Source organism: Equus asinus, chromosome 2 (genome assembly GCF_041296235.1).
Source record: "Equus asinus isolate D_3611 breed Donkey chromosome 2, EquAss-T2T_v2, whole genome shotgun sequence".
In the NCBI taxonomy this organism is placed as follows: domain Eukaryota; kingdom Metazoa; phylum Chordata; class Mammalia; order Perissodactyla; family Equidae; genus Equus; species Equus asinus.
This window is the reverse complement of record NC_091791.1, coordinates 8,628,338-8,645,682: the sequence shown is the minus strand read 5'-3', so window position 1 is coordinate 8,645,682 and position 17,345 is coordinate 8,628,338. Positions and strand designations below refer to the sequence as shown.

The following is a 17,345-nucleotide window of genomic DNA, read 5'->3' as shown; positions in this document are numbered from 1 at the left end:
CCAGCTCCTTCTGTTTTCCTCCCACTGGAGGGGGCACGGGTGCACTTTCTGTTTCTCCTTCCTGGAAACTGTGTCCTCCCACTTCTTAGACACTTAGATGCTTCCCTTCAAGTGACCTTAAGGTGAACTTACGTCTTTAAGTGTACTTAGCATTTATTGAAGAATTGCTTGTCAGCCTACTCAGAATTTTAAAAGCTAGTTAAAATGTTCTTGCAAGTTATTTCTAATAAGACAAATACAGTACATTGATCTGTGCCCATAAAATGGATGAGGGTCTCTCAACGTAAGAAATGCTCTCCAGTCACCCTCTTAAATATAAGGCTCCTTGGCTACATAGCTTCAGGGGAGGGTCTAAAATGGTCATTTCTTTTTTTCTTTTTTTTATTTAAAGATTGGCACCTGAGCTAACAACTGTTGCCAATCTTTTTTTCCTTTCCTGCTGTGTCTCCCCAAATCCTCCCTGGTATATAGTTGTATATCTTAGTTGCAGGTCCTTCTAGTTGTGGCGTGTGGGATGCCGCCTCAGCGTGGCCTGCCGAGCGGTGCCATGTCTGTGCCCAGGATCCAAACCGGTGAAACCCTGGGCTGCCACAGCGGAGCACATGAACTTAACCATTCAGCCACAGGGCCGGCCCTTAAAATGGTCATTTCTAACATCAGAAATCTGTGACCGGTAGACGGCCCAAATCTGAAAAGTTATCTACCAGGCTTTTTATGGGGTACTAAGAACTTGCTAAGTACTAGGAAGTTAATGTCCTAGAAATCTGGTAGGTATGTATTGATTTAACTGGTAGCCACTGATAAAAATTCTGTAAAGACACTTTGCTTTTGGTATGAAAATGGCCCTAAATGTGTGTTTGTATATCCTGCCTGCAGGTGTAGCCAGTATGTGCATATCCAGCAAGAGTCTGAAAAGGACGGCATAAGAAAGTCCTGTTAGGGTTGAAATACCCTCTGTTTGTGAATGCAAGCTGGCAGGGGAAGTGGATACATACAAATTCTGATAATTATAAAATTAGTTAAAAGCTTTGCTAATAGAGAACAAGAATTAATTAAACGAGAAATCATTACAAAACGAATTTATTAGACAAACACATCAATAGATTGAGTCTAAGGATTTGGTTGGAAAGCCACTGGGCCTTTTAAAGCAGCAGAAGTCCAAAGTCACCCACTTTGAGCTGTGTTACAATTTGTAGAAATGAGAAAAGTTGGGAACGACAGCCCTCCATGCTGGTCCACAGACGCAATAGCCTCCCGCCTCCCTGCCTTGTCCCTCTCTTCAACTGGAGTCTTCTGTGATTCTGGTACCAGAGAGGAATGAAATGTTTCCCACATCTTACAGAAATTCAGCTTCTTTGTTACAGATCTTGCCTCTGTGCCCTTGAATTGTCTGTTCACAACACAGGGAATGTGTTGCTTTTGAGAAACCAACAAATGGTTACAGAGGGGGTGTTTAGCAACATGTAAAGTGAATAAAACAATATTCTCTACTAGATTTTTAACGGCATTTTTAATCTCATCTGGCATCAATTGTCTTTTAGAAAGTTACAGTGTGTTGTTTGGGGACACTTTTCTCCTTTAGAATAGAAGATAAAGAGTTTAGTAAATAATACAAATAATACATGTTCTCAGATCTTGTGAGAGCCACATGAATATGAAGTCTCCATTTAATTTGGGAGAAAGGGAGGATATTTTCTTTCATTCCTGATAGTAATAGATCTAAATATTTCAAGATTATAATAATATCATGTGTTCATAATACCAGTGTGCTTTTCCTTTATATAAAGCCATTGATCATTAAATACAATTATTAATGGCATAGGCTATCAAGAAATAGCAAGGAATATGGTACCCATATAGATATCAGCAGGCCTCAGGCAATCAAAGAAAGGTGAGAACGAAACATACATGACCTAGTCGGGGACATCTGGGTTTCTGACATATGGGCTTACAAACCATACTACATAGACAACTAAGGGAAGAGTATTCCAACCAAAGCTGGCAAGAGAACTTTGCAGAAGAACTAATTTTTAAGGGAGATAAAGTAGCAGTGAGAATGCATGCCCACATATCAAGTTCCTGCAGTTGAATTCACCATGAATGTGCTTTTTGCTTCCACGGTAGCTCTTTACACTCAAAGTATTTATTTCACAGCCTGTTACAACTTTTTGCTTGTTCATCATGCCATCACGGAGTCTGTTTGGAAGAAGAACTGCTTTCAAGCCAGAATCTTAAAACAGCCCAATTCATGACGGCAATGTGTGCTGCAGGCGCTAACTCTCCCCCAGCTTTGTGCACTATTTGCAGCCTAGGAAGGGCTGGGACGGAAGTTTTAAAGTATCAAATACTGCAAATCAAAATGGGCAGTCTCATGCATAGACTTGAAGATTTCAGTTGAGCCACTGGTCCCTTCATTATCATTTTTTAATGCATTTGGGGCCATGGCGGTGGCTTGTCAAAGATGCTCTGAAAACTCGCAGCGCAGCAGAACTGTGTCTACTCCAGCAGGTAAGTCTGGCTACAGAGCAGTTACATTTCCTAGCACAAACTTCTGGTCTTCTTAGAAAATAAGGTACCATTCTCTCAGGAATAGCCTATGGAGAGCCTTTTTGGAACAAATTCAGCTCAAGTCCGAATCTTAAATGAACATCTAAAAATGCAGAGTTTTATGCATTTAAAAAATAGTCCATTTCACAGCGGCAGTGTGTGCTCGTGGACCCAGCCCTCTCCAGCTTTGTTCAGTATTTGGGAGGGATAGCTGGGTTTGGGCCAGTAATCAAGTATGAAAAGGGAAACAATCAGCTATGAAAAGGGAAAGCTCCTTACCCTCCCAGTGAGCGAAAACCTTTGAAGATTCCATACTAGGTGTGAGCAGAGCGGCAGCGGGCCTGGGGTCCCTGGCTTCTCCATCCTCGCAGCTTTGTTAGCCCCGCGCGGAACACGCAGACCCTCAACAAAAGCCCTTGAACAGAAGTCAGTCTGCCCGAAAGTGAGGAGCAAGGTCCAGAAACGGGAAGATTTGAGGACAGCCTCCATCTCAGGACACTTTGAAAGATGACAGATCCTTGACCCGCTTTGTGGACCGCGTGGATTTAGGGGGTCGGCGCGGCGGGAAGGAGCGCGGCTGGGAGTCGGCTGGCAGCTTCTCCCTGCCCTCTGGCGGCGCCTCCCGGCAGCTGGAGGGGAAGGGGCGCGCAGACACCCGCGCACCAGGAGGGGGCGGACCCTGCGCGTCGGCGCCCCTCGGTGGAGTGGGGACCTCACGACGACAGCAATCATGCGTGAGTCGCGATGAAACGGGACCCAGGGAGGCTTCGGGTTCACAGGTGCGGGGCGTAGAAAGGGGTCAGGTAGGAGGGTCCGAGGAAGGGCGCAAAGGGGCCCCCGGCGGCGGCGGCCGTCAGTGGGAAGGAGGCGGCGGCTGGGAAGAGGACGTTGGCCCCGGAGTAGGAGGGGAAAGTCTGGAAGGGCACAGCGCCGGGGCCCGGCGGACCCGGGCTGCCCCCGGCGCCCGACCCCGCCGCCACCCCGGGTTGGGGCGCGCCGCCCCCTGCCGGCGCCGCCCCGTCGGCGCCGGGGTTCTGCTTCTTCCATTTGGTCCTGCGGTTCTGGAACCAAATTTTGACCTGCGTCTCAGTGAGGCTGAGCGACAGCGCGAGGTTCAGGCGCTCGCACACCGACAGGTAGCGCGTGGCCCGGAACTTGTTCTCCAGGGCCACCAGCTGCTCGTAGGTGAAGGCGGTGCGCGCACGCCGCGGCTTGGCGCAGCTGGGCTCCGCACGCCGGCGCCGGGGCCGCGGGGAGCCGGGCGAGCCCGGGGAGCCAGCGAGGCCGCCCGCACCACGCTCCCCCGCCGCCAACGCCGCTGCCGGGGCTTCGGGGGAGCGCGCCAAGCCCGTCTGCAGGCACGCAGCCCTCTCCCGCCGCCGCCGCCGCCGCCGCCCCGCGTCCTCCGCCTCCTCCTCCTCCTCCTCCGCCTCCTCTGCCTCCGAGCCCTCCAGGGGGGACGCAGCAGCATCTAGGGGAGAAGGGGGCGGTGACCAGAAGCCCCGAACCACCCGACCGATGCAGGTCTCCAGACCTCCTTGTCCTCCCCAGAGCGCGCAACTCGCCCCCAGCTCTGCTCCTCTTCCAGCATTGTGCTCCCCCTACCCTCGACCGCACATCCTTGAAAGCGCTTCCCAGGAATTTGGGTGTAGGGGTGCAGTGCCCTCTTGCCCTTTACGCATCTGCCACCTAGCAGGCGTCTAAGTGTATTTTGAATGAATGACACCCCGCGTTAAGAAAAATAATGACCTTATTGGACAACCTTATGGAGGGGCTAGGGTCATTGTATATTAAGACTTCCAGACGTCAAGTGCGTTTTGGGCTGTGTCTCCCCAGTCCCTAGAAGCCTATTTTGGTCTGGGACTCCTAGCAATTAAAAAAGAAGTTATTACGCTCCCCCCCTTTTAAAGTGAAATTCCCTTTTTCCCATCTTCTCTCTCCTGCCGTGTTAATAGAGTTTCAGATTTGTGCGGAGCCGGATCGATAGATGTCATCTATTAAAGGTAAGTTTTAATCGAACAATATTAGGATCAGACAGGGAAAGGGGTTTTGAAGTCGGTACCTGCAAGCTGCGGGCAGGAGATATGCAGGCGCCAGTAATAGAATATCGATCATAGGGTGGGGGGAGGGGAGCGCGGCCCCTCCGAGGGGCGATCCGAACAATTACCAGGCGAACCGCCTGGGCCCGAGCGCAGCCGCCAGAGGCGCCCGGAGCCCCAGACAATCACCGCCAAACTTGGGGAGGGGAAGCAGGGGGCTGCGTGGCAGCCAGCCTCTCCCGGACTTGCGCCTCTGACTCTCGGCGTCCTTCCAGGTAATCTAGTGCCCACGCCCCACTCAGTACGGATCCTGCTGTCTTTTGTCCTTCTTTCAAGACACAAACTTTCCTGGACCCTTCATCAGGTGTCCGCCAGAGTTAGCAGTAAGTCAAAAGGAGTTTCGAGGAGAAAGGACCAAAAACATCCCATTACTCCACCCCATTGGGTCTGGGGAGCGTGAGCGTGTGGCAGCGGAGTCTCACACTAGTAGATGGTTGGAAGTGGGGCACTAGGTGCGTAAACCTGACCTCGCTACCCACGATTTAACCTCAGCTCCCTCATCCGTAAAATGGGGGCGCAGTTAATGATGCTGTCTACCTCGCAGGTTCTGAAGTTTTCCATGACTTTTACAAGTCTCTAGCCCAGGTCCTGGCACATGGCAGGCGCATGAAATACCCGATAAATGAATGAGACTGGGCAAGGTGGGCATTGGGTGTTAGTTTTCACTGCGAGCAAATCAGAGCTGTGGTGCTTACTCGCTCGGCGGGTGAGCAGGGATGGGGCTTCGGTGGCAAATCCCTGGCCTGGAATGCTGGGGGCCTCCTTTCTGCCTCAATCCAATTCCAAGACAGGGGCTTCACGTCTCACCTCGTCCTGTGCGCCTTCTCCCTTTGGGCAAGGCGCCACTAAGGGCCACTTACCTAGTCCCTGGCTGTCCCCCCCACACACCTTTCCTTCGCGTCATCAGAGCTGGGGGTTCACGGGGCCGGAGGCCTCCTCGCATCCTTACCAGGGGTCTCCCGCTGCCAGGCCTGGTCCCCCGGGCTGGCGTCCTTCCCCGCTTCGGCCTCTGCCAAACTTTTCTTGGCTTCCCGGGGAGCAGGGCGCACGGCCGGGAGCGCAGCGCGGGTGAATTTCTGCGGGTCCAGGATGTCCAGGACCGAGAAGGAGATCTTGTGGTGGGAAGGAGCCGCTTTGGCCCCGCCGTCCTGCCATGCCAGCATGCCCGCCGTCCGCGGGCCAGAGGCCGGCGGCGCGGGGTCCGGGATGGCCGCGCTCGGGTTTGCCTTCGGCAGTGGCTCGGCCGCAGCTCTCCAGGCGGTAGGAGGGTCGGCGCGGCCAAGTGAAGCTGGGGAGGGGGATGTGGAGGAGGGGCGGGGAGAGATGTGCGGGGGCGGGGGACTGCACGCGGATTGGCACTTGCGCGGCCCAGGCCCCCGCCACGTGCACGACGCGCTCGCAGCAGCCCGGAGACTGCCCCGCGCTGCGCCGGGGCCGCTCGCCTCGGAGAGGGGGCGCCTCAGTGAGACTCGTGCGCGCGCGCGCCCAGACAGCGCTGCTGGCTCCGCGCGCCTCCGCCCAACCGCGGGGACTCCGGGTGTGCACTAGGGAGAGAGGGAGGGCCGAACACTTCATTCGGGAGACCCCCTCAACACACATACACACACACACACACACACACACACACTGACTTGGGCTTGGGTTTGCGCCCATTCCCCTGTGCACCGCCCTTGAACTTGGGATGCAACTGAGGCCAGCACTGATTACTTCAAGGCAACGCTCAGCACATCTCCTGCCCCGATAGTGATTCAGAGCGATAGCCTCAGTCCCGGTCACCTCGGATTTAAAAGCTCTCGTGTCCTCAGTTTAGTTTACAAAGCCCTTGGGCTTTCACCATCTCGTTTGATTCTCTGAGCATCCCTGTGAGGTGGGCGTGGCCTGGCAAGACTGTTATCCCCGTCTTATAGATGCGGAAATTGAGGTTCAAAGATGAGAAGTGAGTTGCCCAGGGTCACTGTTTGGTTGATGACAGAGTCTAGATTCAAACCCAGGGCTACTCCTGGATCAGTACCCTTTCCAGTACCCATCCCGCTGTCTCAGAAATGGAGGACGAAGACTCTGCCGTGTCCAGGCTTTCCCTTCCACTCTGAGTGGGCCGGGTCATAAAGCAGCGGGAGTTTTGGAGAGATGTCTGAGTCCCCACCAAGGTGCCCGCCGCTTTGGAAATATTGGCAGGTTGCGGGCTCAGAGCCAGGTGAGATGCCCTGGTGAGGGCAGGTGAGCCAGGTGAGGGCGGCTGCCAAGCACAACGCTTGATGCCCTTCAGACCTTCGGCACAGTCACCACTTCGATCCTTTGTAACAGACATTGGGTCTCTGGGAACCAGGTTACATCTTTGATCCCCATCCCCTTCCAGCCCCAAGAAGAAAAAGGTTAAAAGATGCTTATCTGGTTTGCATTTAAGCTCAGAGAATGGAAACGATTGAAATGGCCCCCGTCTGTCCCATCCAGTCCGTGGAATGGCGAACCCCAGTCCTTGGGGAAGCTTCCCCCAGCCACGCCCATCTTAACATTCCTTTTTCCTCCTGTCACTTCGGGTGCAGTCTGTGAGCAGTAAGCCTTTATCCCAGCGGCAAATTCTGATGCTTCCCTTACCCCTTGGCCCAGAACCACTTCTGACTCTGCTGGTCCTTTCTTCCCTGCCCCATGGGGTTTCCAAACAATGACTTGGCAATTAATATTGTTCGAGAAGGTAGGGGTGGGAAGAGGAGGAGAAACCTCATTACAGTGCGAGGGGCGGCTAATCTCATCTGTTAACTGAAGGGTAGGCCTTACCGTGCAGCTCCTTGTAGCTTTTCTCATTCAAACCTCGTGGCCCCTCCCAGAGGCGGCCACTGTATTCCCTGCGGACTTTAAAGCCCTGTGGAAATTCAAGCCGGATCCAGTTCAAAAGCGAGGATGGACTGTGCTTTTAAAGGACATCAGGAAAGGAAGTGCCCTGCCCAAGCCCGCCAGGCTGCCTCCCACCAGAGGGAATGAGCCTGTGAAAATCAAAGACAAGGTGGCCCTGGCACCAACAGTGACACCCAGGAAGCCGATTGCAAATCACCGACCCTCCCCAATACAGGCAGATAGGGTACTCTGTTTTCTGTTTTGACAACTTTCCCACTGATTTTTTTTTTTATCTTTCTTTTCTTTCTCCCCCTCCCCATATTGATACCAGCCCCCTTTTACTTTTTTCTACCCACGTTCATGTTTTTCATATTCAGCTTCTCCCGGGTAGAGATAGATCCCCTTAAGGGAGCTCCAGATGGCATTTGTGACTTCCCACATCCCTCTTCTTCTCTGTTCTCCTGTAAGAAACCTTGAAGCCGTTTTCACAGGAAGGAGGGCTGGCATTTCAGAGGGCACCCTCTGCCCCCACCCAGAGAGACAGGGAAGGTGCAGGGGCCGGGGGCAGCCCCAGCCTGGGGCGTTTTCATTTCACTTTATAAATTGCCTCAAAAATTTTTGTTTAAATGACATGAATCATCTTTCTTTTGAGGTCCACAGGTGTTAAATATAGAAAAGGAGCAGAAAAGGGAGAAGCAAGAAGTTGGAAGGTCAAGAACACATCACACATCGAGGCCATGTGCTTTAAGACTGTCAATCTTTAAGAACTCCTTCTTAAAGTTATCTTTTATTTTTCTTGCCCTTTATTTTCTCTGTATTTCTGATATGTGTGTTCAGTGCACCACAAGTTATGTTGGTTGACTTCTGGAAACAGATGACACAGAAGAAACACCGCAGTGTCTCCCACCAATATTGAGGGAATAGGAAATGCTCCCTCTTACTCACCCAACTTAAGGAGAAACCCCTCAACCAAAGAACAGGCTAAATTCTTCAATTTGGTGAGGGGTGGAGGGCCCTTGGGCAATTGTTTTTCTGGCCACCTGCTTCATAAATGACCAGGAGGCAGTGAGACCTCCTGTAGGTACAGTTTGGCCATGCGTTGACACGCTAACGTCCTCACACAGGTGTTTATGCCCAAGGTATTCCTATATAATAAATATATCCATACCCAGCAAGCCACTTTCCCTCAGTGCGTGGAGTTGATTTGTTTTTTCAGCGTGGACATTAAAATTCCGCCTGAGTGCAGTCTTTAAATTGCTTTGATGCTAGGTGGGTTCCAACCCTGACCTGTCCCGATGGCAAGTGACGGCTGTAACAAGCTCGGGATCAATATTCATAGCGGGTGTCCTGGGCTGATAACACCGTCCAAGACAATGTTCACTATCAGCGCAGACAGCTGAGATATTGCACCATTAGGGATGTTGTGTTAAATAACCTGATCCATTTCTGGGGCTATTTAATGAATTTCACAGTTTAGATAGTATCTTTAAGGAGAAGGCAAAGGCTATTCCGGAGGCACTGATGCAAATCAATGATGCCAAGCTTCTCGAGCTATTCCATAGACAAAGTGGCCTATAATTCCAGCACAGCCTTGAGGAGCTGCTGCCCGAGCCATGAGCAGTGTTAACAGTGGAAAGAATTTGCAGTTTACGCAGAAAGAGAGCAGTATAATGAGCCGCATTAAATAAAGTACCTTGGATAAAAATCTTATGTTCATGAAATAAAATAGCACTTAAATTCTCTAGGTAAAACCCTGTGGTTTGGGGCAGCCCACGGGGTAGGGCTTATATGCCAAAGAGACAGCTTCATAAAGCACAGCGTGGTGACAAACGGGGAGAAGGCATCTGCAGGGACAGCCAGCCATGAGGGCAACCCATGACCTCAGCCAGCTTTCTCCAAGATGTGCTCCTTCAGCTGAAATCGCTCTTCAAAATGAGAGGGGGAATGTGCTGGATTTGAAAAGAAGACTCCTGAACTCCTGAAAGCCGCAGATCAGTCATTAAATGTTTGCCTGACTCTGTGCCCCTTGTTGCCGAGAGTTTATCTACAGTTAAAAGCCAGCATCTACCATTTCCCACCAGGGCTTTGAACTCAGGCTGCCAAGCGGAGCAAGCATTCCTATCAAAACCCACCTCGGAGCCTGATTTGTGAGAGCTCAAGAGCGGAGCCTTCCCACCCATCCCCAGACTGCAACCAAAATCAAAATGTTTACTCGACATATTTTGCTTTAAGAAATCAGTGTTTCTTCTTGGAAATCAACAGGTTAAAAAAACAATTAGCTTCCTTATCTTAGAAACATCAAGGAAGCATCAAAGAAAGTGATAAAGCGATAGGGGTTATATTGGTAAGCACAGTGCGTGTTAAGCACCCTCCCGCCATAATGACAATTAGTATTAACAATATTAGCTATTCTTTCTTGGGCACTTGGTCTGGATCAGGCACTTGGCTAAGCTTTTTGCTTATTTTGGGTTGTTTCATTCAACTCTTCCCATGACCCCATGGAGTAGGCACTATTATCCCCACTTAGCAGTTGAGAAAACCGAATTGAGAGAACTTCAGTCACTTGCCCACAACCCCAGGGCTACGAAGTGATGGAGCTGAGATTTGAACCCAGGTAGTGAGGTTTCAGAGCCCAGTTCAGTAAGGTTCTTATCAAGGAAGTCACCTTCCTGCCCCAGGGTGGAATCCAATTGCAGACATTTATTGCATGGCTTTCCTTCAAAGTTGGGCACATAGCTGGGATATGTAAGAGGACCTCCAAGAAAATAAATGAGCCCAAGCTCTGCCTGGGAGAATACTGTGGTGCAGGTTTGGGGATCCAGTCTTGGAAGCTCTTACATTCAATGTTTTCTAACGTTTTAAGATATTCCTAGGAGGAGCTCAAGAGCAGGGAATTGCCAGGCAAGCCAAATTGCTCTGGAAAAGTAGAGACAGGTAATTGGAAGAAAGAGAACGGGGGCGGGGGGGGGGGGGTGGAGAATGCCACGTGACAAGCTGAGGACATAGGAGAGAACTGGTGAAAGACAGGGCAAGAAGGAACAGGGACACAAATGCGGTCTAGGCTCTTTCTGACCATGAGCCTCGCGCGTCCTGTTAATACCATGCCAAAGGAGGCGTGCACAGAATAAAGACAAGCAAGCAAGGTAGGACTTCGCAAGTAGATGAAGCACCTGCTTCCCAGCTGAATGGAGACCAGTATGATCTGTCATTCTTAGGTGGTCTCTGCAAGGCAGAGGGAAAGCCCTTCTGTTCTCCACATCGGTGCCCAAAGTTCATCCTCTTTTCCCTGCTCTCCTTGCCGCCAGCTTTGCCACGTCCACAGGCCCTTTGCCTCACATGCGTGTGCAAACTCCGGCTCTCCAAGGGCAAGGCTGTGGCCACAAGAGCAAAGCCAGCTGGGCAAGGAGCCTACAGGCTGGAGTGTTGGGGTCTATGGGAAGGCGACGCTGCTGTTCCACTCCTGGATGGTGACCCTGTGGGAACCCTGATCAGTGCTGCCAGATCTCCATATTGCCCAAAAGAAACTGGAAATCTGGATTCTCATGTGGCATCTCCAAAGTTTTAAAAGCTGGCCAGCAATTCAAAATTTTGAAAAACAGGCCATCAGAAAGAGGTCTGTGGGTTGAGTTGGCCACCTCAGCTGTGTACATGCCAAGTGGCCTCACCTGATTCACTGTTCACAGCATTTCCATGGCTACTGTGGTCACGGGGTGAAGACTAAATGCCTTAGCACTGAATACAAGGTTCTCTATCTCTATCTAACCCAACTGCCTGTGCAGCCCTGGTCCCCGGACAGGCTATGTTCTGTGTGAGATGAGTGTAGGGCCCCCAACCATGCATGCTACCTTCTCAGAGATTCTGCCAAGCCCCTGGAGCCTGCTGAGTGGGCAGTGGGTCAGGTGAGGGGACACTTGACCCATGGCTGGCCTATTCTTGGGCTGCCTAATGTAATCAGCTCAACCGGGTGAGCTGGACCAGTCAAACCCCTCTCCAGGAGTCTGGATTAAGACCCAGGGGCATGTTTCCTGCCAGTAGGGGGTACTTGAGCTCACTGGGCAAGGAAAATGGAAATGGGGTGGCTCTTGAAGGGGCCACATGAGCATCAACGTTATGAAGAAGTTGAGACTCAGTGAGAGCTGAGAGAGTTGAACAGAACAGATGTGTGGAGCACAGCAGAGAAGCTGTGACAGACCCAGACAGATGGGCGAGCACCAACCGCTGCCTGAGTTCCGGTCTCTCTGAGGTTGGATGTTCTGCTTCTTGTGGGTTCCCCGTGAGCCTCTCTCCATCCTCACAAACACTCCTCCCCACTCTGGTGTAAGCCACCCTGATCAGTCAGGGTTCTCCAGGGAAACAGAACCAACAGGGTGTGTCGATACAGAGACAGAGATAGATATAAAAGGACTTTCTTTTTTTCTGCTTTTTTTTTTTCTCCCCATGTCCCCCCAGTACGTAGTTGTATATTTTAGTTGTGGGTCCTTCTAGTTGTGGCATGTGGGACACTTCCCCAGCATGGCCTGACAAGCCGTACCGTGTCCCTGCCCAGGATCCGAACCCGTGAAACCATGGGCCGCCAAAGCGGAGCGTGTGAACTTAACCACTTGGCCACAGGGCGGGCCCCAAAAGGACTTTTTAATAAAGAATTGCCTCACACAATTACAAAGCCTGGCAAGTCCCAAGATCTGCAGGGTGAGTTGGCAGGCTGAAGACCCAGGAAAAAACAATGTTTTAGTTCAAGTCCAATGGCAGGAAAAAAGCCATTGTCCCAGTTTGAAGGCTGTCAGGCAGGAAGAACACTCTTAACTCAGAGACGGGTCAGCCTTTCTGTTCTCTTCAGGCCTTCAACTGATTGGATAAGGCCCACCCAACACAAGGGAGGGCAATCTGCTTTATTCAGTCTGCCAATTTAAATGTTAATCTCATCCAAAACAACCTCACAGACACACCCAGAATAATGTCTGACCAAACATCTGGGCACCCCATGGCCCAGTCAAATTGGTACATAAAATTAACCATCACACACCTTGAGAGGGGTTCGAATCCTGGCAACTGGAAGAGCCCTGGGTAGAACTCGCTGTCACACCTGTGTGCGTGTCGCTCCAGCAATGATCTCTCCATCCTGTGCCTACCTGGGAGCCTCCTTTCCTCTTCAGGTCTCCTCTGTTCAAGTGCTGTGTCTTCTGTGAGGCCTCCCCTGTCTCGCCCAGGCGGACCAGGTCCTCCTTCTCACAGGATCCCAGGCTTCCCCCCAGCCTTGGTGGGCATCTCTTGCTTTTGCCTCACCAGCATCCTCGCCTCCTTTTCTGGTTCTGGTAGTTTGGCTTTGCTCAGATGGCCCCACCTCACTCCTCTTTACATGTGGTAGGGGTGGGACTGCCAATCAAGGGCCCTACCCTCCCCGTCAAGGGGTGGCAGTGGGCTCCTGCAGGACCAATCAGGCTCCCTCTCCCCTGGGAATGGGAAGCAGAGGGATTCTAGGGAGGGGCTGCTTCCTCCTGGCAGCAACACCTGAGAGAAATTGTCTGCTATTTCCCGCTCCTGGAGCTGATGGGTCCAGTACTTCCTGAAGTCTGGTGGTTCAGCATTTCTTTGAATCTGTAAATTGTCTTAGCGCCTTCTCAGCTCTCCTCTTCCCAGCTCTCTCCAAATCCCATTTGGCATTCAATTAGGCAGGGACAAGAACCCCGCCTGGCACAGCGTTTATCACACTGCAGGGATACAGACTGTCTGGTCCTCCGACTGCCTAATGCCAGGGGCCACACAGCATTTGTCTTTGTGCCCCATTAGCGCACTGGCATTCAGCAGATTGAAGAGCTGAAAGGAATAAATGGTGGCCCAATAGCATAAACCCAAAGCTCCACAGTCTGATTAAGATGGATTGGAAACGACGCCACCTTAAGAAGTGGTGCAGGCTACGCTGAGAATAAAAATAGGATCCAGAAATGTTTAGATATGGATATGGGTTCATAATGGATCCAACTTCCTAAGGGGAAATCCAATGCATTTGTGGAACAACCTTATGCTTTTAAGCAGGCCGTCCATGCCGGGTAATCCTGCTGTTTGCAAAAGAAATCTGCAGGGGTAAAACAGATGGGAGGAAAGAGATTAGATTTATTCCTTCCCTACCCAGCCACAGGTCAGCAGTGGCTGCATTCCTCTACCCAAGGTCATAGCTCTCCCATGGCTACAGCTCTTGGGTAGTTGAGTAAGAACTCAGGCCTGGGGGTGGTAACATTTCCACTATTGCTAACCTCCCAGTGCAAGTTCTTTGCGGCTTTCCCTGACCCTGCCCAGGTCTTTGTCAATAGCCTCTTCAATAAAAAGTATCTCATGTGAGTGTGCTGATAGTCTGATGCCAGATCCTAAAAATTCAGCATGCTTATTTAAAGCCGCTAACTCCCCACTTTTTATACAAACGGAACAGGTGGCTCCGGGGCCAAAGAGAGGCTGAAGAAACACATAAATCCCGTGAAAAGCATCACCCACGGTGTTCTCTCCTACCAACCTTCATCCAGGTTGCTCAAAGCACTGGTGCAGACAGCCTGAGCCTCACCTCATTGTCTGCTAGGACACCCTGCCAAGCAGGGACAGGAAGGAGGGAAGAAGCAAATGATGAGCATAATTACAAACTGGACATAAAGCACTTCTATTAACAACATGCGTACACGTGGGTACTGTCTCAAACATGCCGTTCCTCTGCAAAGTGATCTCTTTATAGGGAAAAAAAAAACCCATCACAGGATCATAGAATATCAGAGCTGCTAGGGGCATGAGAGGTCATTCTAGAGTCTAGAATCTAGACCCTCATTACTTAAAGTGTGGTCTGTGGACCAGCAGCAACAGCCTACCTGAGAGCTTGTTAGAAATGCAGAATCTCAAGATCCACTGCAGACCTACGGAATTGGAATATGCATTTTAATAAGGTCCCCCAAGTAATTCACATGCCCCTTAAAATCTGAGAAACTCTGATCTAGATCCAGAGACCAGCAGCATCAGCATTGCTTGGGAGCCTGTTAGAAATGTAGGTTCTCAGGCCCATCTCAGGCCCCCTAAATCCAAACCCTCCAGGAGATTCGAATGCACACTAACGCTTGCGAGGCACTTCCAGACCAATGGCTCTCTACTTTTTTTTTCCCACTATGGCCCATCTCAAGAAGACAGAAGACCTCTTGGCCCACATGGGCCTCACTTGGTCTGGTCTCACTTTCCAGGGGAGACAGAATTTGATAATAAGAATAAAGGGTCCCTGTGGGTACTGCGCACCTGCTCATGTTGCCTGCACAGTGTCTCTTCTTTCATTCTCCTTGTCTTAGTCTGGTCCGGCTCCTATAACAAAATACCACAGACTGGGTGGCTTATACACAATGGAAATTTATTGCTTACTGTTCTGGAGGCTGGAAGTCCAAAATCAGGGTGCCAGCAGGGTTGGGTTCTGGTGAAAGCCCTCTTCTGGTTGTAGATTGCCAGCTTTTCCCTGTGTCTTCACAGGGTGGAAGAGACCAGCTAGCTCTCTGGGCTCTCTTTTATAAGGGCACTCATTCCATACATGAGGGCTCCATCCTCATGACCTCATCACCTCCCAAGGGTCCCACCTCCTAATACCATCACCTTCGTGGTTAGGATTTCAACACATGCATTTTGTGGCAACACAAACGTTCAGACCACAGCACTCTGGTTACAGTGCCCTGCTTTTTGCTGGGGTTCTTCTCCTCCCCCATCCCATGTGGCCGTGGTGGGACTGTACACAGGGGCCCATCCCCAGCCCTGGTAGGGGGTCTGAGCCAGGCTGGATCATCATGGTACCACTCCCCTCTGTACACAGACATAAGGATTTGGGGGCTCTTACACAAGAGGGCCAGTCAGAGTTCTTCCTGGAATTATCAGACCAAGTTGAGGAAAAGATTCCTCACCACGTGGTTTACCCTGGACTCTGCTGGCCTGGAACTGCCACAGCTGTCTCCTTGAACTGCCTGGAGAAAGCCTGGCCGCAGTGAGAAAGAAGGAAGTCAACCTACAGACCGGGGCGGAGCCAAGACATGGAGAGAGAGCCCAGAACACCACCATGTGAGCTTTAGAACCAGCCATGCCTGAAGCCATCAATGGCTAGACTATCTGGTTACATGAGCCAATAAATTCCTTGTAAGTTTAAGCCAATTGAAATTGTGTTTCTGTCACTGGCAACCAAATAGTCCCAGCTAATACGAGCAAATTTGGAAGGATTAAACATATATCTACTGTAGCAATAGAAGATTGGATGGATTCATATTTGAGCTGAAATTCAGATATGATTTGTAGATTTGTTACTGGAAAGGTAACAGGCCCAAAGCTCTGTTGATGAAATATACATCCCTGCACACTGTAGTGTGTTAATGTGCCACGTGACCAGCTCTGGCCCAAAAGATGTAAACAACAGTCTGTTGGATCAGGATTCAGGGGAAGCTTTTGTTTTCCTGGTATAAAGGCAAGACTCAGCTGTCACAGGTCCTTTCCCCCTTTTCTTCCCCTTCTTCTTGCCTGAAATGCAGACATGATGCCTGGGGGTGCAGCAGGCACCTTGAGAGGGGGAGGATGAAAGCCGCATGCTGAGGATGGTACCGCAAAGGGTGGAAGTAGCCTCTTCCCTGGTGCTCCTGGGAGCTGTTGTACCCGCCCAGGGCTGCCTTCCTCTTGGCTTCTTGACATATGAGAAAAAGTAACCCTATTTGGTTGAGCAACTATAGTTGGATTTCTGTTACATGCAGTCAAATGTAACCCTAGCTTATACAATGCCCTTTGCCCATTACATCCAAAGAAAGGTGGCCTTTTGGGTTAGTCTCAGCCCATCAGTGGCCCATGCTCAGAGACCTGTCGCCTTGGACCAACATGTCATTCTTCAAGTGAGGGACCTGGGTCCCTGTATTCATTTCCTATTGCTGCTGTAACAAATTAGCACAGATTTAGTGGCTTAAAACAACACAAATTTATTCTCTTACAGTTCTAGAGGTAAGAAGTCCTAAAATCAAGGTGTCAGCAGAGCTACATTCCTTCTGGAGGCTCTAGGGGAGAATCCATTCCTGTGCCTTTTACAGCTCCTAGAGGCCACCTGCATTTCTTGGCTCATGACCCCTACATACTCAAGGCCAGCCGTGTAGCATTTACCGATCTCTCTCACTCACCTCTGCTTCTGTTGTCATGTCTCTTTCTCTGACTCTAACCCTCCTGCCTCCTTCTTTCCCTCATAAGGACTCTTCTGATTATACTGAAGCCATTTGGATCATTTGGGATAATCTCGCCATTTCAAGATCCTTAGCTTAATCTCATCAGCAAAGTCCCTTTTGCCATATAAGGTAACACATTCACAGGTTCTGGGTAGTAGGAAGTGGACATCTTCAAGGGGCCCTTATTCTGTCTACCATAGTCGTAGATGTAGAAAGCAATTCACCCAAGGTCACACACAGTGCTGGTGGAAGAGGGAGAACGATGCACAGGCTCACCACGATTGGCAGAAGTGCCCTTTCTCCTCCTCCTTGGCATGAAGCTATAGCCCAACCATTCTGCCAGTTTCCTTTCAGGCTGCCCCTGTGTTCTGAAACCACTGCTGCCCTCCACGGCCGACAGAGCCCATCCTCTTGGCTGTGTCTATGTCACTCATTGGTGCTTGGCACACATTTGGTCAGCAATCTTAAAGGTGTACATCTTGTTCTCTGCCCAGTCTTGACTCAAAGGCAAAGATCACACTTTAGACTTTTTTTGCACCCCTAGAGCCCCCAAGAGAGTAAAAGTTCATTACTGGATCATGATTTTTGTGGTAGGTTATCCAGATTGACTCACTCAGCTCCTATACCACAGATCTGGAAGGCTGTAAACTGCATTTCCCAGACTCCCTTG

At 50.6% G+C, this 17,345-nt stretch overlaps 1 protein-coding gene across 1 annotated transcript; it reads right to left on the bottom strand.

Moving 5' to 3' along the window:
* Nucleotides 1–1,000: 1,000 nt before the first annotated feature.
* Nucleotides 1,001–5,900, bottom strand: NKX1-2 (NK1 homeobox 2). Its single transcript, XM_044749142.2, has 2 exons — nt 5,596–5,900; nt 1,001–4,018 (listed from the first exon to the last, which is right to left on the bottom strand). The coding sequence occupies exons 1-2, from the start codon at nt 5,807–5,809 to the stop codon at nt 3,321–3,323; spliced, it is 912 nt and encodes a 303-aa protein (XP_044605077.2). The 5' UTR covers nt 5,810–5,900; the 3' UTR covers nt 1,001–3,320.
* Between the last annotated feature and the right edge of the window lie 11,445 nt (nt 5,901–17,345).